The sequence below is a fragment of the Phyllobates terribilis genome, unplaced genomic scaffold (genome assembly GCF_046119375.1).
Source record: "Phyllobates terribilis strain yellow unplaced genomic scaffold, ASM4611937v1 Scaffold_12__6_contigs__length_324123572, whole genome shotgun sequence".
NCBI lineage: Eukaryota > Metazoa > Chordata > Amphibia > Anura > Dendrobatidae > Phyllobates > Phyllobates terribilis.
Genome location: NW_027362772.1, coordinates 247,498,363 through 247,522,457, shown reverse-complemented (window position 1 = coordinate 247,522,457; position 24,095 = coordinate 247,498,363). Strand labels below are relative to the sequence as shown.

At 43.9% G+C, this 24,095-nt stretch overlaps 4 protein-coding genes across 11 annotated transcripts in view; 2 read left to right on the top strand and 2 right to left on the bottom strand.

The window, feature by feature from the left end:
• Positions 1-7,315, bottom strand: part of CCDC30 (coiled-coil domain containing 30) — a 110,921-nt gene extending 103,606 nt beyond the window's left edge. For both annotated transcript variants that reach the window (XM_073656795.1, XM_073656796.1), the window contains exons 1-2: positions 7,050-7,315; positions 5,225-5,479 (exon numbers count right to left, since the gene is read on the bottom strand). In XM_073656795.1, coding sequence (XP_073512896.1) covers positions 5,225-5,233 — 9 coding nt within the window. In that variant the 5' untranslated portion in view covers positions 5,234-5,479; positions 7,050-7,315. The remainder of the gene's footprint in view (positions 1-5,224; positions 5,480-7,049) is intronic.
• On the top strand, positions 7,316-17,509 carry UTP3 (UTP3 small subunit processome component). 4 transcript variants are annotated; one of them, XM_073656803.1, is made up of 17 exons: positions 7,355-7,468; positions 7,597-7,671; positions 9,631-9,715; positions 10,321-10,377; positions 10,509-10,565; positions 10,664-10,778; positions 11,505-11,579; positions 12,586-12,710; positions 13,064-13,210; positions 13,434-13,505; positions 14,253-14,293; positions 14,388-14,484; positions 14,569-14,709; positions 15,520-15,635; positions 15,715-15,772; positions 16,067-16,174; positions 17,301-17,509. In XM_073656803.1, the coding sequence occupies exons 6-17, from the start codon at positions 10,673-10,675 to the stop codon at positions 17,388-17,390; spliced, it is 1,176 nt and encodes a 391-aa protein (XP_073512904.1). In that variant the 5' UTR covers positions 7,355-7,468; positions 7,597-7,671; positions 9,631-9,715; positions 10,321-10,377; positions 10,509-10,565; positions 10,664-10,672; the 3' UTR covers positions 17,391-17,509. The 4 variants fall into 4 exon arrangements, with proteins under 4 accessions (XP_073512901.1, XP_073512904.1, XP_073512902.1 ...); XM_073656801.1 differs by having other exon boundaries at positions 7,597-7,732; XM_073656800.1 differs by lacking the exon at positions 7,597-7,671 and having other exon boundaries at positions 7,316-7,468.
• PPCS (phosphopantothenoylcysteine synthetase) lies at positions 17,427-23,761 on the bottom strand. 2 transcript variants are annotated; one of them, XM_073656805.1, is made up of 3 exons: positions 23,152-23,761; positions 21,312-21,415; positions 17,427-20,480 (listed from the first exon to the last, which is right to left on the bottom strand). In XM_073656805.1, exons 1-3 carry the CDS (start codon positions 23,681-23,683, stop codon positions 20,160-20,162), a joined length of 957 nt encoding a protein of 318 aa, XP_073512906.1. In that variant the 5' UTR covers positions 23,684-23,761; the 3' UTR covers positions 17,427-20,159. The 2 variants fall into 2 exon arrangements, with proteins under 2 accessions (XP_073512906.1, XP_073512907.1); XM_073656806.1 differs by having other exon boundaries at positions 23,627-23,747.
• Positions 23,419-24,095, top strand: part of LOC141172505 (calcium-responsive transcription factor-like) — a 61,164-nt gene continuing 60,487 nt past the window's right edge. Inside the window, exon 1 of one of the 3 annotated variants that reach the window (XM_073656798.1) lies at positions 23,419-23,622. The gene's annotated coding sequence lies outside the window, so the exon portion shown is untranslated. Of the gene's footprint in view, positions 23,623-23,748; positions 23,856-24,095 lie in introns of those variants that run through there. The other 2 variants (XM_073656797.1, XM_073656799.1) reach the window with 2 other exon arrangements.

Sequence of the window (24,095 nt, the reverse complement as noted above, 5' to 3'; positions counted from 1 at the left end):
GCCATCATTACTTTAAGAAATGAAGGTCAGTCAGTCTGAAAAATTGGGCAAAGTTTGAAAGTGTTCCCAAGTGCAGTTACAAAAACCATCAAGCGCTACAAAGAAACTGGCTCACACGAGGACCGCCCCAGGAAAGGAAGACCAAGAGTCACCTCTGCTTCTGAGGATAAGTTTATCCGAGTCACCAGCCTCAGAAATCGCAGGTTAACAGCAGCTCAGATTAGATACCAGGTCACTGCCACACAGAGTTCTAGCAGCAGACACATCTCTTCAACAACTGTTAAGAGGAGACTTTGTGCAGCAGGCCTTCATGGTAAAATAGCTGCTAGGAAACCACTGCTAAGGACAGGCAACAAGCAGAAGAGACTTGCTTGGGCTAAAGAACACAAGGAATGGACATTAGACCATTGGAAATCTGTGCTTTGGTCCGATGAGTCCAAATTTGAGATCTTTGGTTCCAACCACCGTTGTCTTTGTGCAATGCAGAAAAGGCGAACGGATGGACTCTACATGCCTGGTTCCCACCGTGAAGCATGGAGGAGGTGTGATGGTGTGGGGGTGCTTTGCTGGTGACACTGTTGGGGATTTATTCAAAATTGAAGGCATACTGAACCAGCATGGCTACCACAGCATCTTGCAGCGGCATGCTATTTCATCCGGTTTGCGTTTAGTTGGACCATCATTTATTTTTCAACAGGACAATGACCCCAAACACACCTCCAGGCTGTGTAAGGACTATTTGACCAAGAAGGAGAGTCATGGGGTGCTACGCCAGATGACCTGGCCTCCACAGTCACCAGACCTGAACCCAATCGAGATGGTTTGGGGTGCGCTGGACCGCAGAGTGAAGGCAAAAGGGCCAACAAGTGCTAAGCATCTCTGGGAACTCCTTCAAGATTGTTGGAAGACCATTTCCGGTGACTACCTCTTGAAGCTCATCAAGAGAATGCCAAGAGTGTGCAAAGCAGTCATCAAAGCAAAAGGTGGCTACTTTGAAGAACCTAGAATATAAGACATATTTTCAGTTGTTTCACACTTTTTTGTTAAGTATATAATTCCACATGTATTAATTCATAGTTTTGATGCCTTCAGTGTGAATGTACAATTTTCAAAGTCATGAAAATACAGAAAAATCTTTAAATGAGAAGGTGTGTCCAAACTTTTGGTCTGTACTGTGTATATATATATATATATATATAAAACATATAAATTTTATATTATTAATATAATATATTATTTTTTGTATTATTATATTATAGTATACTATTATATTATATAATCATAATTATATTATAATTAATAGAATAATATATAAAATATAAAAGCAAAAACTTTTTTTCTATTTTGTGCAAAATTCATGATCCGCGTGCACCAATTTGAAAAATTTGCTCCAAAAAAAAAATTTCAATGAATACCAAAAGATTAAAAAAAAAGATAAGTGACTTAAAGACTTAAAAAAAGAAATGATGAATCGGAACAATTGGGCTGTAGTAGCTGGTACAGAAGTTTTACACAACTTCATCCTCTCAGCGCCACTCTCACTTTTCGTAGGAATCACAGGATGTTTATACACCAAATGAAAAGTGAAAAGGGACACAACAAAATGGCAAAAAGTTTCACAATGTTGCACTAATGGGCCTGTCATTGATAGATTAGATGAGCGGAGTACAATGCTCCAGTATGGTAGCCATGCCACGCCAAGAGGTTATCATGCATTAGTCCGAGTAATTAGAAGTGGACACATTCCCAATACATCCTTGGCAGGGTACGACAGCCGCCCCCCGCATGCAGGATCGTCGCAGTCCCAAAAATAGAAGTCATTTATAATGGAAGATTCACTGTATACAGTAGATACAAGTGGAAATACTGAGGCCCCGTCTGGCTGATCTACAGGGGCAATGTCCTATCTGGAGACGTCATTGTCCTGCACGGTAGATCAGATACATTGTGGCCCTACACATTGTTTCTGATCCCTCCAGGCCTTCAAGACAAAGATATTTTTTAATATCACTGTGTTCCAATAGCCATAGCCGGCTGATTTTTCCATGAAAATGGTTTTGCCGGATTTGCATTTTTTAATGGTCCGATTTTTTTTTTTATGGCATTCACCGTGCAGGACAAGTGAGATGGTGACTGTATACACCATGATGGGTATGTAGCATAAAGCCCAAAAATCATGTCCCCAAATGCTATTAACCTGCAGATATAGCGCTAATCTGCAGCTACGGGTCGCCTTAATGAAAGTTACCGGGAACTTTCAGTTACAGAGGCGAGGCAGCTTTAGTCACCGATCAGAAGACTGTAAGCAGCAGCTGTAAACACTTTGATTGACAGCTCGCGGTGCAGCACATCTGTGAACAATGAGCTGTCAATTAAAGAGCCGGGCTGTGATTATAGCCGCTGCTCACATAGTACTGAGCCACGCCTCTATAACTGAAAGCCGGCGGCTCACAGGAAGAATAAAGTGATTTTTCTCCTGGCAGCCGCGTCTGGGAGGCATTGTAACACTATTTACCTGCAGATCAACTTTCTATCTTCAGGGTAATAGTGTTTGGGACACGACAGGTTCCCATCGAATCAATACTTAATATCAATACCCACTAGTCCCAATTCATTATTGCATTTGCACCTATTTTTGGTCCAATTTTTGATGTTTTTCATTTGTGCCCTTTTGAAAAGTCTTTTTTATATTTGTTTGCCTGCTGTTTTTTCTTAATGTTCGTCATTGTGGACGGGGTTTCCGGATGTTTCCAGCTGACTCATCAATCGCGACATATTAAAAAGTCGCCAAATTTTTGTGCAAATGCAGTGATTTTATATACAGTACAGACCAAAAGTTTGGACACACCTTCTCATTTAAAGATTTTTCTGTATTTTCATGACTATGAAAATTGTACATTCACACTGAAGGCATCAAAACTATGAATTACCACATGTGGAATTATATACTTAACAAAAAAGTGTGAAACAACTGAAAATATGTCTTATATTCTAGGTTCTTCAAAGTAGCCACCTTTTGCTTTGATGACTGCTTTGCACACTCTTGGCATTCTCTTGATGAGCTTCAAGAGGTAGTCACCGGAAATGGTCTTCCAACAATCTTGAAGGAGTTCCCAGAGACGCTTAGCACTTGTTGCCCCTTTTGCCTTCACTCTGCGGTCCAGCTCACCCCAAACCATCTCGATTGGGTTCAGGTCTGGTGACTGTGGAGGCCAGGTCATCTGGCGTAGCACCCCATGACTCTCCTTCTTGGTCAAATAGTCCTTACACAGCCTGGAGGTGTGTTTGGGGTCATTGTTCTGTTGAAAAATAAATGATGGTCCAACTAAACGCAAACCGGATGGAATAGCATGCTGCTGCAAGATGCTGTGGTAGCCATGCTGGTTCAGTATGCCTTCAAGTTTGAGTAAATCCCCAACAGTGTCACCAGCAAAGCACCCCCACACCATCACACCTCCTCCTCCATGCTTCACGGTGGGAACCAGGCATGTAGAGTCCATCCGTTCACCTTTTCTGAGTCGCACAAAGACACGGTGGTTGGAACCAAAGATCTCAAATTTGGACTCATCAGACCAAAGCACAGATTTCCACTGGTCTAATGTCCATTCCTTGTGTTCTTTAGCCCAAACGTGTCTCTTCTGCTTGTTGCCTGTCCTTAGCAGTGGTTTCCTAGCAGCTATTTTACCATGAAGGCCTGCTGCACAAAGTCTCCTCTTAACAGTTGTTGTAGAGATGTGTCTGCTGCTAGAACTCTGTGTGGCATTGACCTGGTCTCTAATCTGAGCTGCTGTTAACCTGCGATTTCTGAGGCTGGTGACTCAGATAAACTTATCCTCAGAAGCAGAGGTGACTCTTGGTCTTCCTTTCCTTGGGCGGTCCTCATGTGAGCCAGTTTTTTTGTAGCGCTTGATGGTTTTTGCAACTGCACTTGGGGACAGTTTCAAAGTTTGCCCAATTTTTCGGACTGACTGACCTTCATTTCTTAAAGTAATGATGGCCACTCGTTTTTCTTTACTTAGCTGCTTTTTTCTTGCCATAATACAAATTCTAACAGTCTATTCAGTAGGAATATCAGCTGTGTATCAACCAGACTTCTGCACAACACAACTGATGGTCCCAACCCCATTTATAAGGCAAGAAATCCCACTTATTAAACCTGACAGGGCACACCTGTGAAGTGAAAACCATTTCCGGTGACTACCTCTTGAAGCTCATCAAGAGAATGCCAAGAGTGTGCAAAGCAGTCATCAAAGCAAAAGGTGGCTACTTTGAAGAACCTAGAATATAAGACATATTTTCAGTTGTTTCACACTTTGTTTTAAGTATATAATTCTACATGTGTCAATTCATAGTTTTGATGCCTTCAGTGTGAATGTACAATTTTCAAAGTCATGAAAATACAGAAAAATCTTTAAATGAGAAGGTGTGTCCAAACTTTTGGTCTGTACTGTATGCCTGAATTTTTATCGTGCAGACTCTGTGACATTTTAGCAGAACTTGCAACATTTTTTTTTTCGAAAGGTTAAAGGTAAAAATTAAGAGTGAAAAAACAGGGGGAAAGGGAAAGGGAAAACGTAAATTATTCCATGAATAAGGTTTAGCCGAAACGCGTTGGAATGTGCTGTACCTAAGAGCCGCTATATTGCTCATTCTGTAACTCATCCTTGGCTTTTACAATTTGAAATTAAAAGTGAAGTTTTAACAAGATACATACAACCCTGGTCCTGCTGGAGACATCTTTGCTTGCTTTCAAAAATTAAGAGTGTTTTTTATTTTGTGCAATATCTATGAACTGTGCGCTCCATTTTAATGGTTTTGGAGCAAAAATATGCAAACAAATACCACAAGGCAAAAAAAAGGGAAAAAAATGACTTTTACAATAAAAAAGCAAATGATGAATGTGGCCCGATGCTTTATCCTTAGTGCACAACCTGAAGGGCAGAGAAACCTATGAGAGATTCCCTGTGTCATATAGCGCCCCCTGGGGATTGACGCTTGCCATAATACTGTATGAATTGCTTGTTACTTTGCTTTGAGTTGATTTGTACACGACTTTATGAAGTTTTTTTTCTGTTGCTCATTCTCCTTGTTGTCCCTAAAAGAGTAAAATGATGAATTTTTACCAAAAACTCATTTTGAAAAAGGAATGATGAGGCTTGATGGAGACAACCTAAGAAGAATTAATTATTAATGCTGACATACTGCAGACGGTGGCCGCTGTTACCTTATCCATTGTAGTGTTAGCTCCTGGTTGTCATGTCTTCACCACAAGGCGCGTCCATAAGAAATGAATGGAGAGAGCGGACAGATCTCATTGTAGTCCATGTGTGGGGATGAGAAGAAGCAAACGCAGGAAGGAGGCAGCACCGTGACATGCGGTGTGAGGACAAGGTGGGCATCTGGAGGTATTCTCTGGAAGTCAGTGGACCTCTAATTCTGCGGTAAATCCAATTCAAACCATGCTGACGACCTGATCCACCTTGAATAGATAAGTCATTTAATTAAACCATTCCATAAAATAATCTCATAAGAAAGTTACCAGCATCACCAGGCCATCAACCCCCAGAATGTCCCTAACTGAGGATTCAGTAGTTTCTCAATGGGATCGAGGTCCCAAAGGGATCAGTCCTTGTGGTCTCAATGAGGATCGGGCATCATGATCCCAAAAGAATGAGAATTTAGTGTTCTGATTTGGTTTGTCAATACCTCCTTATATGTAAATGGACACAGTCTGATGGTACGGTTTACCAGTGACCCTTAAAACAGCCCCCTGGTCCAAAAGGAATGGGTCATCAGCTTCCCAAAGGAATGGGTTATCAGGTTCCCAAAGGAATGGGTCATCAGCTTCCCAAAGGAATGGGTCATCAGCTTCCTAAGGGAATGGGTCACCAGCTTCCCAAAGGAATGGGTCACCAGCTTCTCAAAGGAATGGGTCATCAGCTTCCCAAAGGAATGGGTCATCAGCTTCCCAAAGGAATGGGTCATCAGCTTCCTAAGGGAATGGGTCACCAGCTTCCCAAAGGAATGGGTCATCAGATTCCCAAAGGAACGGGTAATCAGATTCCCAAAGGAATGGGTCATCAGATTCCCAAAGGAACGGGTCATCAGCTTCCCAAGGGAATGGGTCATCAGCTTCCCAAGGGAATGGGTCACCAGCTTCCCAAGGGAATGGGTCATCAGCTTCCCAAGGGGATGGGTCACCAGCTTCCCAAAGGAATGGGTCATCAGCTTCCTAAGGGAATGGGTCATTATCTTCCCAATGGAATGGGTCACCAGCTTCCCAAGGGAATGCGTCATCAGCTTCCCAAGGGAATGGGTCACCAGCTTCCCAAGGGAATGGGTCATCAGCTTCCCAAGGGGATGGGTCACCAGCTTCCCAAAGGAATGGGTCATCAGCTTCCTAAGGGAATGGGTCATTATCTTCCCAATGGAATGGGTCACCAGCTTCCCAAGGGAATGCGTCATCAGCTTCCCAAGGGAATGGGTCATCAGCTTCCCAAAGGAATGGGTCACCAGCTTCCCAAAGGAATGGGTCATCAGCTTCCCAAAGGAATGGGTCATCAGCTTCCCAAGGGAATGGGTCATCAGTTTCCCAAGGGAATGGGTCATCAGCTTCCCAAGGGAATGGGTCATCAGCTTCCCAAAGGAATGGGTCAACAGAGTCTCATAGGGATGCATGTCAAAAGTCCCAAAAGGATGGGTCGTTAGCTTCTCAAAGGGATCTATCATCGTGATACTAAAGGGATCTGTTCTCATTGTACGAAAGGGATCTGTTCTCATTGTACGAAAGGGATCTGTTCTCATTGTACGAAAGGGATCTGTTCTCATTGTACCAAAGGGATCTGTTCTCGTTGTACCAATGGGATCGGTCATCGTGATCCCATATTGATCGGTTGTCTGCGCCCAGACGGTCGGAGCTGCCTGATGGTCGTAAGTGCCCAGAGTTCTGGGTCAGCAGTGTCACCAGGTGAGTTCCCCTCGGGTGAGAACTCCACCTCCACCCCCAACTCCTCCTTGTCCGGCTGCACACAGACCCCACTCACACTCACCTGTGCCCACACTACGTCCCTGCTCACATGCTGATAATCCCTATGCTGATCCCTGACATCAGATCCTCTCCTAGCGCCGATCCGTCCTCTCTGCAGCTCCACAGGTCACACACGGCTCCGGGACGGGACAGGTCCCCGGGTAGTCCTGCCCAGTGTGAGGGGTCTCCCTCCCTCCGCCACCTCCTCCTTCTGCTATCTAAGAGCAGCCGGGGAGGGGGGTCGTTGTCATGGTTACAGCTTCCAGGCGACAGTGTTCGCCACGAAATCCTTCCGCCCAGATTAAAAAAAAAAAAGTCAGTTAGGAACCAACGTTGCTGCCTTGGTTGCTGGGGGGACGATATTTAGTGACGGACCGGATGTTGTAAGCACGTGAGAGCTGAGCCTGGATAAGACGGCGGCAGCATGGGGAAGCCTCGGAGGTGACCGGGGTGATGTGGAGGGGATTGTTTCATGGCTGCTGGGCGGATGTGTGTTATGTAGGGGGGATTCTGCACAGTGGCCTCTGTGGGTTGTTCTTGAGCTATTAACACTTGTCTTATGTTTACAGCCTGTTGCCTAGGAGACCGACCACCGCTGCTGCCTAATTTGTAGGCACTGCACAGAAGCTGGCCCGGATAAGGAGGTAACAGCGCCCTCCAGCGATCCTGACCAACAGTGCTCACAAGCTGAATGGGAGAGGGATTGTAAGTGCTGTGCGTGGTCTGCTGTCTAGCAGCAGTGGTCGGGCTCCAAGGCAACGAGCTGTAAACTAAAGTGTTGATATCTCAAGAATGGCTGAACGTTTCAATAAGGTGCAAATTCCAAACTAATTGTATTCACAAGCCCGATCTGACAGCGCCTGCGTGTGAAGATGGGAAGAACCCCCAAGGATGCCATTTTTTTGGCCTTCAGGAAGAGCTTGCATGTTTTTTTTTTCTTTTCCCAACCGGTCTTCTGAGAGCAATAATGTATTTTTATTTCTTATCACATAAGATTATATGGGCTTGATTTTTGCTGGACAAGTTTGCAGATTTTAATTGCATCATTTTGGGGTCACTTTTTTATGATAAGGGTTAATGTGAATAATTCTCCTTGCATCTAAATGACATAATGGGTCGTTCACTACTGTAATACTGATGACCTCTCCTAACATTAGGCCATCAATATAATATTGGTGAGGTCCCAACACCCTGCACTGATCGACTATTGTCACCGCTGGTGGCCAGATGTGACCGGTGTATGCGGGGGCAGTCTGTGGTTACTGCAAATCGGCTCCTACTGGAGAGAAAAGAGGCTGATCTGCAGCACCTGGCAGCAGCCACTACATTTGTACAGAGCAATGCTGCTCTGTTAAATACTCTGTCGGGGCTCATAACAGCTGATCATTGTGGGTACATGTGTTTGACTCCTATCTGATATTGGTGATCTATCCTGAGGACAAGTCATCGCGATTAAAGCCGCGCTCAACACCTTTTGTTTCTGTCACCATATTCTAACAGCTAAAACGATGCAGACCTTCTAGATATACCGCACGATGCCAAGGAATTGAAGAGGTGTTCCCAACTTGCATATCTATAGTGCTTCCTTTGCATATCCATAAATGTCCTCATAGGAAATACTTTAATAACGTGAACAAAGAGAGCTAACTGGTGACCCTTCTCTTAAAGTAGTTGCCCACGGATGTACAATGCTTTTTCAGATACTATCCATAGAACTGCTCAGCTAATACTTTACATGAGACTTCCAGCCCTAGATCCTCTCCATGAACTCTCCCATCTGACTTGGGCCTCAATCAAACGTCTGTCGTTGTTTTTGTATTATGTAAATGAAAAAAAAAAGACTAATTTCCATCAATGAGTTGGATCAGCTTTCCCTCAATATTTGGTCAGTGTGGATGTTTTTACCATCACTTATTTTCCCATATATATGGATGAGTGGACCCATGGAAGTTCGAGTTCTGGTGCCCAAGCCGAACTTTGGTTGAATGTTCGGTTTGGGTTGCAGAACTTGACCAAACTTGAACCCCATTGAAAACAATGGGGACCCGAACTTTGGAGCTGGAGAATTCTCTCTCTGCCAGGTAGGTTTGTCTTTGAGATGCTTCGACGTTTCAGATAAAAACATAGTTTTAAAGCCGCCTGGACGAAGCCACACAGGTGACTAGTCAGACACGTGGGTCCCAGGCGGCTTCTCCCCACTCACTCCTTTTGAGTGACAGGCCTCTACCTGAATGCATGTATAGGAAGAGACCTGTCAGTCACTGGCAGATGGCGGGGACCCGCCTGTCCGACTAGACTAGTCTCTTGTGCTGCTTGGTGCCCGGCGGCTTTTAAAGTATATTTTTCTATGAAACACTGCAACATTTCAGAGTCAGACATACCTGGCTGAGTTCATGCAGCCAGTGTCTGACACATGGTGCCTGCAGATTGGGTGGCACTTATTAGCTGTCAGGTTAAATAGTGAATATAAAAGGTTTGTACACAGCAGAACACAAATTAATCCTCAAGTAACTTTCTTCTATTTCTCATGCATTGTAGTAATAATTGGTTTTAGTCCCAATTACTAAAAGGATGCTGTAACCATGAATATCTCATTCTTGTAGGAACCTACGACCCAGGACGGAAAAAGCAAATGAAGACGTATACGACGAATCACTGTCTAAAGCCGACGTCCCGTCCTCTAAAGAGGTGACTGGTTAAAGTATATCGCAGATATTCCTTTGAAATTGTAACTATTGAATTTCATGAAAGGTTTTGCCCCGTCTGCAGTACTCAATTATTAAATGACCCCTGCAAACCAGCTGCTCTTTCCCGAGGGGATCTGTGGGTTGATGCACAATGCAATAAGTTGCAGACCTATAATAATGGTTGCACTGAACCTCTAGGTCAGGATCTGCTCTTCCCTGGCTAATAAAGGGACATCCATATATTCTAATGGGACATACAGACATGTTATCCCAATGAGAATACCCCCTCTGAGCGTTTCCTTTTAGAGATTGCAGCCATGCAAAATTTTCTAAAGTGGGAGGGGTAGGGAAATGGTAATAAAAGACCACATACTGAGTTATTAATCCCCCTGCCATTTCAGCATGCGAAATGGCAGGGTCCTCCCACTGGCCGTTGCTCCTCTGGCTGCAGAGATGGCTTCCCGTCAGGGGCTACTCCAGCCAATCTCATTGGTGACTGATCCTGAAAAATCCCTTTAAATGAGATATTTGCAAGCTGAAACATAACGTGCACAATGTTTATTTTGCTACTTAAAGGGATGACCTAACTATTGTCTCTTTTTACAGTTATCCTCGAATTACTATAACGATGAAATTGATAGATACCACGAAGAGAAGTTTCAGGTAAAGCCGTTTCCACTGCTGAGCTCCATATAGACATAACACTATAAATCGGCACCATTCAATCTGTGTTTTCGCTGATCTCTTACCAGTTCTCAGTTGACCACATTTTGTTTTCTTACAATTCTTCACAGAACCTGATAGAAAAAGGAGTAAAATTTGACAGCGATGAAGAGCAGTATGACAGCGAGGTAAGGAAACCATGCAGATATGGTCAAATCCTTTTAAGCAAATCTTATCACTTTGTGGGTTCTTAAAAGTCCTGAGTTTTCTTTTATACTCTTTGCAGGATGAGGTTATGCCTCTTGATATTGAGGCAGATGATGGTGAAGGAGACGAGGATGATGACGAGGAAGATGATCATATATCCATGGACAGTGATATCGAAGATCGTGACAACGATGGTGAGCGAGATCTTTACCATAAAGAAGTTTAGTGATCATAATGTCATCTCTTACTGAGCATGGGGGGTCTGATCTCTGGGATCCACCCAACACTTCCTCCTTTACTTTGTAGTCCATTTATTACAGAGATTGGAGGTGGCACCAGGAATTGTCCCCACTACATGCCATCTTTTAGCTTATACCTCTGTATGGAATAATATAGTTCACTAGGCTACACTTTTTGGGGTACACTGGCCTGACAGAGGCTAAAAGGACACTTTTGGCTTTAATCAGGTGAGAATAAACTACTTATATAATTAGGATGTGCAGTATGTTGGGAGCATCTCTGATGTGAGCAGGGCCTAAAAAATGCATGTCCCATACGTACAGAAGACTCTCATTATACCATCCGGATCTTGAGTGAGAAGGGCTTATTCTTATAATTGTATTTCACTTTTACTGAGAGCTGGTCTACCTCCATTCCGGGTGAGTTATTTTGCAGTAAATCGTCTGGTCCAAGAACTGGGAAGCGTTACCTTTTGCCTTTGTGAACTGTGTGCATGTGATGGGATCAGCATATGAGTGTGATATATAGTGGTACTCGTACTTGGAAGATTTTCAGTATTGCTGACCATACCAACGTCTGGTGTAAAGTGAAGTCACTGAGATCTGGGCTTCACTGTGATAAGTCGAATTGCTGTGTCTGTATAATACACTGATGTAATTATGTTTTTTTATTTTCTTTAGGTCTTCCAGATGAAATGGCGTGGGGACTGAGGAAGAAGCTGTATTATGACACAGACTACAAAGAACAAAAGAAAAGTAAGAACGGCTTCATGAGCTTACATTTGTTGTAGGCTGCATTCACACATCTGTGCGCGGCCATTTTTATTTCTTGGGCAATACACGGACCCGTAGAGCTTTATTGATCCATACACACATCAGTTTAAGGCCATTTTCACACGTTCAGTATTTGGTCAGTATTTTACATCAGTATTTGAAAGCCAAAACCAGGAGTGGAACAATCAGAGGAAAAGTATAATAGAAATACGTCATCACTTTTGTATTTATCACACACTCCTGGTTTTGGCTTACAACTACTGAAGTAAAATACTGAATGTGTGAACGTGGCCTTAAAAACAGATCCAGTGTGTGTCCGGTCCGTGAGACTCGGGGCAAGTCCTATTCTCATCCGTGTTGCAGATCAATCTCAACCATTGAAGTGTATGGGGATTCTTCTAAAACGGATGAAACATGGAAGCCACTTAGGATTTCAGTTCTCCATCCGTGTTTCATTGATCCATTGGTGAAAGTGAATGGATAAATAAAAGTTCAGACATTTCACCTGCTTCAGTATTGAAAAACGGATGCAATATGGAGGCATTGTCTGTTTCTCAAAGATGTAACAATCACCATTATCAGGCACTCACCCTCCCTCACTATTCTCCTACGGTCTTGGTTCTGTGACTATAGCGGTTATGTCACGTCAGCGCTCTGACGACTCACCCCTGGCTCAGTGCTTGTGCGGAGGACGCGGAGCTCAGGGACTGGCTAGAACGGTGATATTTTATGTACTTTTACACAATTTGGTGACCACTTTATTAAAGTGGGCATCCCCTTTAAGGACTGAATGAAAAAGAAAACCAAATACGTAACTTTTAAAAAAAAAAAAATGTACTCAATTGCATATTTTATCTAAACTTTGAAAAATGCTCTTTGTGGGGATTTAGAGATGTGTTTGAAAAATAATTAAATATCTGTCTTGAAAGGAAAATACTAAATCTAAAAGTATATATTCTATTATGTGTCATTTTACTTTTTTTAACAGAAGTGAAAAAAACTAAAGAAGAGCTGGAAGCAGAGGCTGAAGATGAGGAGGAAGAAGCGCAGAATATTCAGAGGCGTTTAGCAAAGACTCTCAATGAAGAAGATTATGGGTTGGATTTCATCCAGGTAAGCTTATTATATTGGTTTTTATTTTTTTTTTTATCACCACAGGTTGGTAGATGTTTCTGCTGCAAGCTACTTTGTCAGTGGCAAATGATGGTCCAATCACATTGGATTTGTGATGTCCATATGCCAAATTATTCATAGGGTCAGGTTCACACGACAAATATCAAAAAAGTGTTCTTGTGACATGTCGAGCTGGTATGCATTGGGTATTCCTTCCTTTCTTTCATCTGGATGGGAGAGTATTTTATTGCATTATTCCATACAGAGACCTCCAGTTACAAAAGTGGTATACTTCAGCGTCAGGAACACTACCTCTGACAAAACTGTGTGTTACCTAAACTGTTTCTACATAGGAATTTGCAGAAAAGCCTAGCGAGGAGACACCCACTGAGCAGAAGATTGTAAAAGACCTGAAGAAGATGTCTGATAAGGAGAAGAGGAAATTATTGAAGAAGGAATCTCCTGAGCTGATGGAGCTGGTTCAAGATCTGAAGCAAAAGGTAACGTGACTTCTCGCTGCTCTCATGTTCAGTCCTGGCCTCTCGTACTGAAGAAAGACCTCTTTAGTGCCACATTATATGTTCCTGCCCTTTAAGTTCTTCCATTTGGAGAAAAAATATTTTGCATAATTCTCCTCTACTATCTGGATGAAAGAATCTGTAGCATTGATAATCCAGGCTTCTTTCATTTAACTTTTTTCTTTTCTTTGTGTGTCTTTCATAGTTAGCTGAAGTGAAAAATCAATTGCAGCCATTGATCCAAATGATAACAGATGGAATTATCCCTAAAGGAAAGGTAATGAATGTTGCTGCAAGACGGCTGTTAACGTCTCAGTGATTCCTACCTGTAATAAGCTCTTTGGTTGCAATGATGGTTTGAAATGGCTCTTAAAGCCACGTGTTAGGATGGGCTGCAGTCTGAAGAAACACAGCTCCTGAGACCGGTGTCTCAACTGACAGAGGCGCTGTATCATAATCACTTATTCTGGTGAGCTACCGGAGCAGGGCTGTAATAGGAGAAGAAATAAATCTTCTCCTCAGCTGACCGTGCACGGAGGCTTGTCTAGCCTCCACGGCTTAAGTCCTTGGCCACTGTAACAGCCCTGCAAACCGCCGCCTGCATCCCCGGCACCTCTTCTTCCTCGCAAGCCTAGTATAATGCACACATGATATTGCGCTGCGTCTCCTAATCAGAAGAGGCACCAGAAATGCAAACGGGTAAGAGGAGGTCTGCAGGGCTCTGTTCCTGTGGCCACAGACTAAAGACGTGGACTCTAGCCCAGCCTCTGTGTGCGGTTCTGGCAGTGACTGACTACCCACATGGATGCTGGAGCAAGGGTCTGCAAATCTTTTTGCTCAACTCTAATAACAGGATATCAGTTTTGCTCAAATTGTTCTTAAAATATCTGTCAGCGGGTAGTGAACACATCGCTTGTAGTCTCCATAGTCCGGAAACTTGAGCATTCAAAGATTACTTCTCCATTGATGGAGACTGAATCACATCTAATAGTTTAATTAAATGATTTCTGGTTGTACTTTACAGGGCAGCGACTACCTACAGACCAAATACCAGCTGTATTTAAAGTAAGTATCAGCAGGAAGTTTTCCCTTATTTCTCTGGACCGCACTCTATGTATAAGTATAATTATCCTCGCCTCCTCTTTTATGTATTTATTAGCTATTGCACAAACATTAGTTACTACCTGCTGCTGAAAGCAAAAAGAATACCAATCACCGGCCACCCCGTGATCGAGAGACTGGTCACCTACAGGAACGTGAGTCATTTTTTCCGTTCCGTATCACCATAGTCTTCGCCATTGTCCGTCCTCCAGCCTAAATGTCTATTCTCGTTCTTTTAGCTGATAAATGACCTGCTTGTTGTGGATGAAAGGATATCTCCAGAAATTCGCCTGCTGCTATCTGAAGATTATCGGAAAAACCTTTCTGATGGGAAGATTCAGACCATTCAGGCTAAGCCCTCTAAAAAAGCGGCTACCAAGGTAAATGAAAGCCATAAACTACGTTATTCTATATTGTGTGCAATGGTTATTGTACCATATACAGCTAATACGGGGAGAGTACTGGCTGTATACGGCATTGCACACCGAAAGGAAATCTAGCAGAATGCAATAATTGGTTTCTCCATCACTCCGGTAACCAAACATTCATGGTTATGGTTGCCAAAATAGACGTATAGTAGCCATATTACATTCTGATACTTTTGCATGCAGAGGTAGAAAATTATACCAAAAAAGTGACTTCTATCAATCGGGGGGGAGAGATAGGGACACTAAACATCAAATCGACTGTGCGAAGTACATAGTTATTTCTGTATCTCACGGGCTGTGATTCTGCGTCCAGACAGCAGCTGGGTACCCCAGGTCTTGGCATCATTGGGGTTTCTTATGTTTTGATGGCATATTTAGTTAATATGCCATAAAGGTTATGAGAAAAAAAAATCCTTTAAAGCAAACCCAAGAGCCTAATGCTGCCTGGACCTAACATTTCGGTGGAGTGATGGAAAAAAACATATGCTGACTTGGGATTCGGTATAGTCCATACATTACAGGGGTCCTCTATAGGGAGATACATTTTTCATAGTCACCTTCCTTGGATATTGGATGTGGTATCACTATCAGGACACCACTTTATTATTACCTACTTGTGGACCTTTAAGAAAGAGTAGGCAATCCCACTATTGTAAGTCTCTGATACTACACTATATAGGATTACTGTGCCATTAGGACACCACGGTACATTCATCCGCCTTCTGCTATGCTCTATAATGTATTATTCTGTGTGATACACAGCGCCCCGAGCCCGATGATGACGACAGCGATATGGATGAAGACGACGCTCTCAATTACTACAGAATGATGGAGAACAGATTGATACAAAAGCGGAAACCTGCAGAGGAGCAGACTATGTACGTAGTCTTACGTGTGGCCTTCTTCAAAGTTTCCCGATTCCTCCCTAAAATTGCAGATTTGTTCTTGGTTTTTTAGTGAGGAGGCCCCATCTGAAGAAACGGATCCCAATGCCAAGAGAGCCATCACTTACCAGGTAACATGCCACTTCTGCCACCTAGAAGAAGACATTTACCAAAAAAAAAGTTATCCCGTAAGCAGTGACAGAGGCACGAGATTTATAGATCCCATAGATTCCCAGAATCAATGGAACTTCGTCATCAATGTGATCATGACTTATTGGAAGATCATCCCCCTATAACGGAGCAGATCCAATAAATGTCCCCATAGAAAACGTTATTCATCCTTCTCTCTCTGTTCTAGTTGTGTGTTTGGAATAAACAAAGGGGGAAGACACTCAAGCATGACATTGGTCTCTTTGTCTTTGCAGATTGCTAAGAATAAAGGGCTTACACCGAAAAGAAGGAAGATTGACCGTAACCCAAGGGTTAAGCACAGAGAGAAGTTCAGGCGTGCCAAGATCCGCAGAAAGGGCCAGGTATGTATCCGTATTCTGCTGCATTTATCAGATCCAGCAATGTGAGGACAGACGTTGGTGAACGACTAATGGGAACGTTCAGATTTGGTCACAGTATGGACATAGGCATAGAGCCGAAGCATCACACAACAGACACTAAGGGGATCTAATAAGCCCTATGGATTTATAATGGGGTTAATTGGATTGCAGCAAGGTTTTCATTGTTTTAACGAGAAGAATAGCGATATTCTTTACATCAAACATCTTGGAATCTGTGACAGAGGCTCTGATACAGATTTGAGCGCCGCCTCGCCCCGCGGGCTTCCCTTTCCCTGGGCACCGCCTTGCCCCGTGGGCGCAGCCTCACCCTGCCTGGTACAAAGCATTGTTCTCATCTGTGAATGTCTTGAAAATTTGCAAGTCAAGTCTCCAGCTAAAACACTTGGTCCATCCTCTAGATAAAGTTGAGATATCTGACTGGCTCTGTAGGAAAAAGCCACCTTATGCTCTGCCAATGGCATGTTGTGCTTTACCCTCCTCCCATTTGCTTCTATGGTGAGGAACTGTCCAGCACTGACCGATCCTCTGTAGCGATCAGTGAGATCTGAACAATATGACACTTATAATATATTTAATCAGTTTGTTTAAGGCTAAACGGACTATGTAGGGCTACTGATTAGACAGCCTGAATCATTCCACAGGGATGCTGTCCAGCAGCCATGTCAGTATTCTGTGGCCATCAGACTGGTGCCCTAAGAACGTCCTCCTACCTGTCGGCATCTGCTGTTTTTTTGATTAGCCGTCCTGCCGCAACGATGATGTGCACAAGGCTGGCTAATCAAAACAAGAGCCACGGCTGGCGGGAGGTAACTTTTTTCATTTTATGTTTAGAAAAAGTAATAAACTCATGTAAATGTAACATTTTTGTTCTGAATTGTGATCCTGTTGACTGACACTGGGGTCAAGAGGAAAAAAACGTGCTCTTTAGGGCAGAGTGGATTATGGCCGTACCTGTCCCCCATTTCCTTTTATACTTTCTCACCTGAACTATTTAACCCCATTAACTTGTATAAGAAGGTTTTACTGAAATACTTAATGGCCACCACGTTTTGTTCCTTCGCCGCTGACTTTTGTCTGTCATTAACAGGTACGTGAGGTGCGCAAGGAAGAAGCCCGCTACTCCGGGGAGGTCTATGGGATCCGCGCTGGAGTTAAGAAGAGCATCAAGCTTAAATAAAGTTGGAGACTGTACTTATATTTGTAACTATGTAGATTTTCCAAAAACAATTGATTTTTATTTTTCCACACGTTCTGTTAAAAGTTCACATTAACATGACATGATTTTTCATTGCTGGATTTTCTGTTTGTCTTTATCATTCAATATTCAAAGAGGACCCATCACCAGGAGCCCTCTGTTTTCACACGATTAAGTGTTTACCCTGACAAAAATACATTTGTAAAATATAGCTCACAATTGTCATAAAGTGATGACAGCGACAGTCGGCATGATGGAAGCAACCAGAGAAGATGGGAGTGAGTAGTGTCCTTAAAGGGGCTAAGTTTCTGAGTAAGTCCTCCCAGCACGCGCTGTCAGGATTCTTTGGAGCCACCAACGAGACCGAGCCGTCATATAACCACAAACCTGCAATATGCATCATTCCAGCCACATTCCCACTAGACTTATCCGGTCTCGTTCAATACACGTCTAGTCGGAATGTGACTGGGAACTTGCATATCGCATACTTGTAGTCACATGACTGTCCGCTCTCAGTACAGGCCCCTGGAAAATCATGACAGCGCCCTGTGACGATTCAGAGGTTCACAACCCCTTCTTCATTGACTCTTAACAATGGATCAGTTAAAAACTTATCAAACTCTGACGGAAACGTGAAGTATAAAGTACGTTTTTAGCTTTCCATCCTTTTAATAGGGATCTGTTATAGACTTCAATGGCCAATTCTGATCTGCTAAATGAATAATAGGGCCTGCTCTCAGTCTCACAGACTCAACACACACATCCGTTTTTAAAGCGGAGGTGCGTCAGAAGCAATTAATCAATGAAGCGATGAAGAAAAATGGACAGCACTAAAAAGTGTCACACGGATGTGTATATGCAGCACGTCCAATGTATACACTGTGGTAATATCCCACAACTAGGGATGAACAAACCCGAACTTTGCAGTTCTGGGTTCATACCGGACACCTAGTATCCAGTGCTGAACTCCGAACGCGGACCCTGTACCGGAAGTCCATTTTACAAGAGATTTTCCAGCTCCAACGTTCTAGTCCCCGTTGATTTCTACAGGGTTATAGTATCCGAACCGAACTTTGGACACACAATTTCAGTCGAACCCGAACTTCCACTACCCACAAAGAAACCAAAAAGTGTCCTTCCAAACTATTTCCAGAAAACAGGACATGTACAACCTGAAATGTGAGACTTATTGAAAAGATCTAATCCATAGCTTACATTCAATGCAAAGATTACAGTAGAAGGTCAGATACCAAGAACTGTTATCTGTGGTCGTAAAAGTCTAATTATTATTACACCAATAGACAGATTTGGGGAAATGATCAGAACTGGTGCATAAAATGGAACTACACTAATACACTGTAACAAACTGCAGTCATAAGAAAGTCAGACTAAAGTTTGGACTTTTTGTATTCAGGACGGGTACGTAGATCTTGGTGAGGGTAATTCTAGCAGCATGGTAAAATACATGGACCTACAGGAGACCCCCAATATACTATGACTTACCTGGGATAGTAGAGGCTCAGTCACTGCAGACACCTGCACAATACCTACAGGGCTCCATCAGGGGCCTATGAGTCTAGATAATCTCACCTAAAAGTAATGCTTGTAGGGAAGACCCCTCGATCAGATGCCGTATGTACAATGTGCATGTTATAGAATCAGAGGTGCAGTAAAAACCCTATGCTCCTCTTTAGCAGCAAAATGGATATGACCAAGTAGAGGTTTTTCCCTGTATAAGGCATAAGTGCAGTATGTGAAGGGGGCTGGCTATTTATTTCAATAGCCAAGCCTGCTCCCTCTAATTTCAACCAACGTTTTCACCTTTCTCTGTAAGCTGCGGTAGTCCTAAAAATACACAAACCGAGTATCACTCACCCTCCCTGGGTCTAGCACCGACTCTCCGCTGTCCATCTCGTTTGTGTACAGCACTGACGCCACGTCGACAGCAGCTTGTGCCGTCTATATGGACAGAACCCTTGAACTCACTGATTGGTAGCAGCGGAGAGCCGGTGTTGGACTAGGGGAGGGTAAAGTAATACTTTGTTTGCATTTTATGGACTACTACATCTTAGAGCAAAAAAAAGTTTTTAGAAAGGGACAACCCTTGGCTGTGACAGATGGGGGTGGTTTAACATATTTTTAAGCTATCAGTTAGCCAGCCCCCTTCACAAGCAGCTTTGGTAATGTGCAGAAACTAAAGGTACCTCTCTTGTCCAGAGCTAAGGATTGGGACATATTTTAGACATGAAGTACATTAGTTCACTGTATAACTTATTAATTTCAGGGCAATTCTAGGTAGTAGTTCACAGACAGTACTGATCACACACAACCTTACAGTGAGACTGCAGGGATAGTATCCATAGGAGTCAATGGGAGAGACTTCCATCTAGACGCCTATCGCTTGGTTAGATGGACTCTATTTAGATACTGCATTCATTCTAGACCAAGTCATGAATATTAAAGTATATTCACTTACATCAGGTGTCAGATCTTCCCCCATTTTGTAGGAGGAGAGCAAGGAACCCGACCTTTTCTTTAGGAAACTTTTCCTAACACAACAGCAAAATGCCAAAGACTGTGTATAAACATCTACAGCATGTTGGATAGACAGGGATAACCCCAAAACTGGACGTCAAGTGGACCATTACTGGGGGTCCAAGACCAGACATCCAAAGTTCAATGCAGTCTGCAATACCCCTCATAAAAGAGGTACACCATAGTAGACCCCTACTTTATACTGGGCATGGAGTATCAGTTCCCTTTCATAAATTGCGTGTGACGCAAGGTCAGATCATTGATGATCTTTTCTTCTATCTCCACCCCGGAGCTGTCTTCTTCATCAGATACGGAGAGTTTCGTCTCTTCTGTGCTGGTCACGACCACCACGTACGCTCTCCGCGTGTCCAGGATATTCGCCACAACCACCTGATGCCGGTAAGTCGCCAATGCTTTCCGCGCTTTCTCAATTAGGATTTCTGTATCAGTTTCTAATTTAAAAGAAATAACAAAGGCTTTTTGAGCCCAGTCCTTCACTAAGGGAGACAGCATTTTGGGAACCATCTTCATTGTGATCTGAAATACATAATTACAGGTATTACAGACTGAAATCAACTAAACTGGGGGTAAACCAACCAGTGGCTTCTATTGGCAAATAAATGGGCGACATGCAATACTACATTTCGCTTGCAGACTTTTAAGAGCAGAAATAGACAACACTCCCAAGTTTGTTGCAAAAAGGTGTACTAGTCCCAACATGCAATGATCCTGCTAGAACATTAGCCTTTCTCAATCATGCAGAAAGGCTAATGTTCTAGCCGAAATATCGCGTGTTGGACTAATACAACTTTTTGCAACAAACTTGATTCGTCCAACATGTGATATTTCAGCTAGAATATTAGCCTTTCTGCATGATTGAGAAAGGCTAATGTTCTAGCAGGATCATTGCATGTTGGACTAGTACACCTTTTTGCAACAAACTGGAGTGTTAACGCCTTCTTACAATGTTTCTGCTCTTGTATGGTTCACAAGCCAGAACTTGGAGTGCTGTTCATACTGCTAACTTTATTAAAGGGGTATTCAGGTCTGAACAAGTTAACACCTATCCACGAGATTTGTAATAATTGTTAGATCGGTGGTCTTTCATCCACCATTCTCCCATTGTCACAAAGCCATGACCATGGGTGATAATCGAGCAATTGGTCGTGCATGCACCTGCAGTTTCATCTAAGTCTATGGTACTCTCTATGGTCTCTCTGCCATGGACGCAACTGGAGCAGCAGGGAACATATGCATGGCTGGCAGCTCCTACAGCAGGGGACATAAGTCTCCTGATTTGGAGATCGGTGGGGGGCGGGGTCCCAGTGTTGAGGGATAATATATATTGTGCATTTTGAATTGAAGCACCTGTAAGGGGCCGCTGCATGACTGGATCTTGTGCTCCGGTATCTCTGACGCTGGGATGTAGAAGTCCGATACGGCCGCAGCCAGGTAGAACATAGCACTGGATCCTGGAGGGAACAAACGACATTGGATGGTATGATACATATATGTAACAAGGCAGCTAAAAATCAACCATCAGTTATACAAAACGCACAAGTGAACTACTATTCTTTATCGTACTATCCGGCAACCCTAAAACTATTACAGATGCCCATTTCTAGTTGACACCTATAATAATTTGCACTTATAGAAAGCCTTCATCCTAAGAGTACCAAACACATGGAAAGGCAGTCTGTGGCTCTCTACCTCCAGAGGAAGTAGTTCCTGGTCACTCGTCTCCATTATCAGACCATACACTGGGGTTGTCTTGACTCGAGTACCCATGGTCTATTCCCTATAGGCAGGGCCAGCATCAGCACCTGGCAAAGCATGGGTCCGCTCAGCTTACATTACCATTAGTGACATCCACCATACATATACAGTACAGTGGATAAACCCATTGCCGTGTGTATGAGGCGGGCTCAGGAGCTGATCCTCTTCATACAGTGTGTACCAGCTGTGTTATACAGCCAGCACTTGAGTCTAAAAGTTGTGATCCTAGTACAGCAGTGTAAGCCAGGGATGCACAACCGTTTTGGATCTGTGGCCCACATTGTCATATCGAACCAACCACATGGACCACAATATTACCAAAGTATTACCTTACGAGACATTTACTGCATACTGAAAGTACGTGCCATAAAAGGTGCTGGTTCCATTTTTAGGGCCCCCACCCGTCAGTACCCTTCTCATGGGTTCACAGTCCAAAAAGAAAGACCATGTACTCAGCCCTCGCAATGAATATAAGAGCTCACGCATGGCCACATCTTCATTTGGTCATCTCCTTTCTCTGCTATAGGAGTCAGGACTAGCCCATTCTACCAAGATATGGCTGGCCCATAAAAGACCACACCATTCAGAAGTACCCGTTTCTACAGTGCTATGCACCATAGGTATATTTTCCATGTCATGGAAAAAAAAAAAGCGGGAGCATTTCTCCTTGTGGGCAGTGCTTAGCCAGCGTAAGGAGACTTATAGGCAATGCACATTTGCAAAATTAAATATTACATTGCCTACAAATCTCCTTATGCCGCTTTGGCACTAACCACAAGGAGAAATGTTACCTCTTTGACCCCTGTCAGAGGCCTCTTACCCAGCCAAATTAGACCTCTTACTTTGCACTGATGAAGGGAAAACACCCCGAAACGTGTTTGCAATTAGGATAAAAGAAGCCAAACCAGATACTATGTCATGTTGCAAGACTTGTTAAAAGGGTCAATATCAACTTTTAGAATTGCTACTTCCTATATGTGACACTAGAGATTAAGAACCCTTCCTCTATGAAGAGGCAATTTGCATATGGACAATACATGTGATCAGACAATATCCCGGTGATTGAAGGCCACACAGAAAGGTATCACGGGTCATATGTAGCCCCCGGAGCCGCAGGTCGTGCAACCCTGCCTTAGATGTCAGTGTCAAATGTGACAGCAGCATTTAAAAGCTTGGAAATGAGTTTCCCCTTCTGTAGCCCATTGGCTGCCTGCAAAGTGATTGCGGGAAGTCAAAGGAACGGTCATGGCGGCCGTCTGCCATGTTTGTACACTTTATGAAGCCCAGCCTATGGTGGTACTTTTACAATGAACTGTGGAAATTGCAATAATAAGGAATGCCAAGACCTCCAGAGCGGAGGATAGAATGGGGGTCTCCAGCTGGGTGGACCCCATACCGCATACACAGGGGCTGATCTCCTTACTGCACACACCTAGAGGGCTGAGCGCCTGCGCGGCGGCCAGCAGCAGGTGCAGATAGTCGGACAGTGTGCTGAAGTCTATGGGCAGCAGTCTGCCGGACTCCTTCATGCTGTTGTAGTCCTGTAGGATCTGCACGATCCCGGGCAGCAGGCTCTGCTCAGCCTCCACTCTGGGAGCGTTATCCCCGGGGGCGCTGGGAAGGTGCAGCCGTAAGACATCCAGCCAGTTGGTGGCAGCATAGCGCCGGCTGTACGGGTACATGGAGCGGTGTCTGTGCAGGAAGATCACAGCGTAGCCAGCCTGCAGGAAGTACTCTGCCGATGCTGCCCCCCTGCGGCCGCTGCTGAAATTATCCAGGAAGCGCACGGTGCGGGATTCCAGCGGGACCTTGGTGCCTCCGGAGGTGATTAGCACCACTCTGCGCCCCTCAGCGTGGTGACCCCGGGCAAAGGCTTCCATAGCCCGAGCGGCGTCCTCCACAGGTACCTGCGGGGGAGCAAAGTCCTGCCGTATCTGCTCTGTGGTGGGGTTGTGCTCGGCCATAGTGTGAGCGTCTTATAGGGAACTTCAGCGCAGAGCTGTCACTAGTATGCAGCGGATTTAGGTTTACGTCACGTCCGCCCGCCCGCGACGGAAGTGCAGGAGCGCCATCTTGGAATAGGGCATTTCGAGGGGAGAAGGGTAAAGTATAAAAGCTCCAGCAGGACGACCACCTGTACGCCATGTGCCACGTGTCTGTGGAAAAAGACTGTGGGGGGATTATTGGGGGGGGGGGGGTCTTTATTGCGGGTCTTGGGTGCTGCATGAGTGTTGTATTTGGTTGGGTTGGTTATGTTCTGGGGTCTTTTTAATTTTAGTGGGTATGGTCTGTGTTGAGGGGGTCTGGAATAAACCAAGGTCTGGCTTTCTTAGGGGGTCTTTTCTGAGAACTGTATTTATGAGGTGTAGTCCGGCA

Bases quoted from the DNA above. Each gene is read 5' to 3' on its own strand.
- UTP3 (XM_073656800.1), top strand. The intron at 13,211-13,433 runs GTAACGTGACTT...TGTCTTTCATAG, and splicing joins TTCAAGATCTGAAGCAAAAG to TTAGCTGAAGTGAAAAATCA. The intron at 15,636-15,714 runs GTACGTAGTCTT...TTGGTTTTTTAG, and splicing joins CCTGCAGAGGAGCAGACTAT to TGAGGAGGCCCCATCTGAAG.
- PPCS (XM_073656805.1), bottom strand. From the start codon at position 23,683: ATGGCCGAGCACAACCCCACCACAGAGCAGATACGGCAGGACTTTGCT. The intron at 21,416-23,151 runs GTGTGTGCAGTA...TGTTCCCTCCAG, and splicing joins GCAGGCGCTCAGCCCTCTAG to GATCCAGTGCTATGTTCTAC. The intron at 20,481-21,311 runs GTGCTTCAATTC...TATGTATTTCAG, and splicing joins CATGCAGCGGCCCCTTACAG to ATCACAATGAAGATGGTTCC.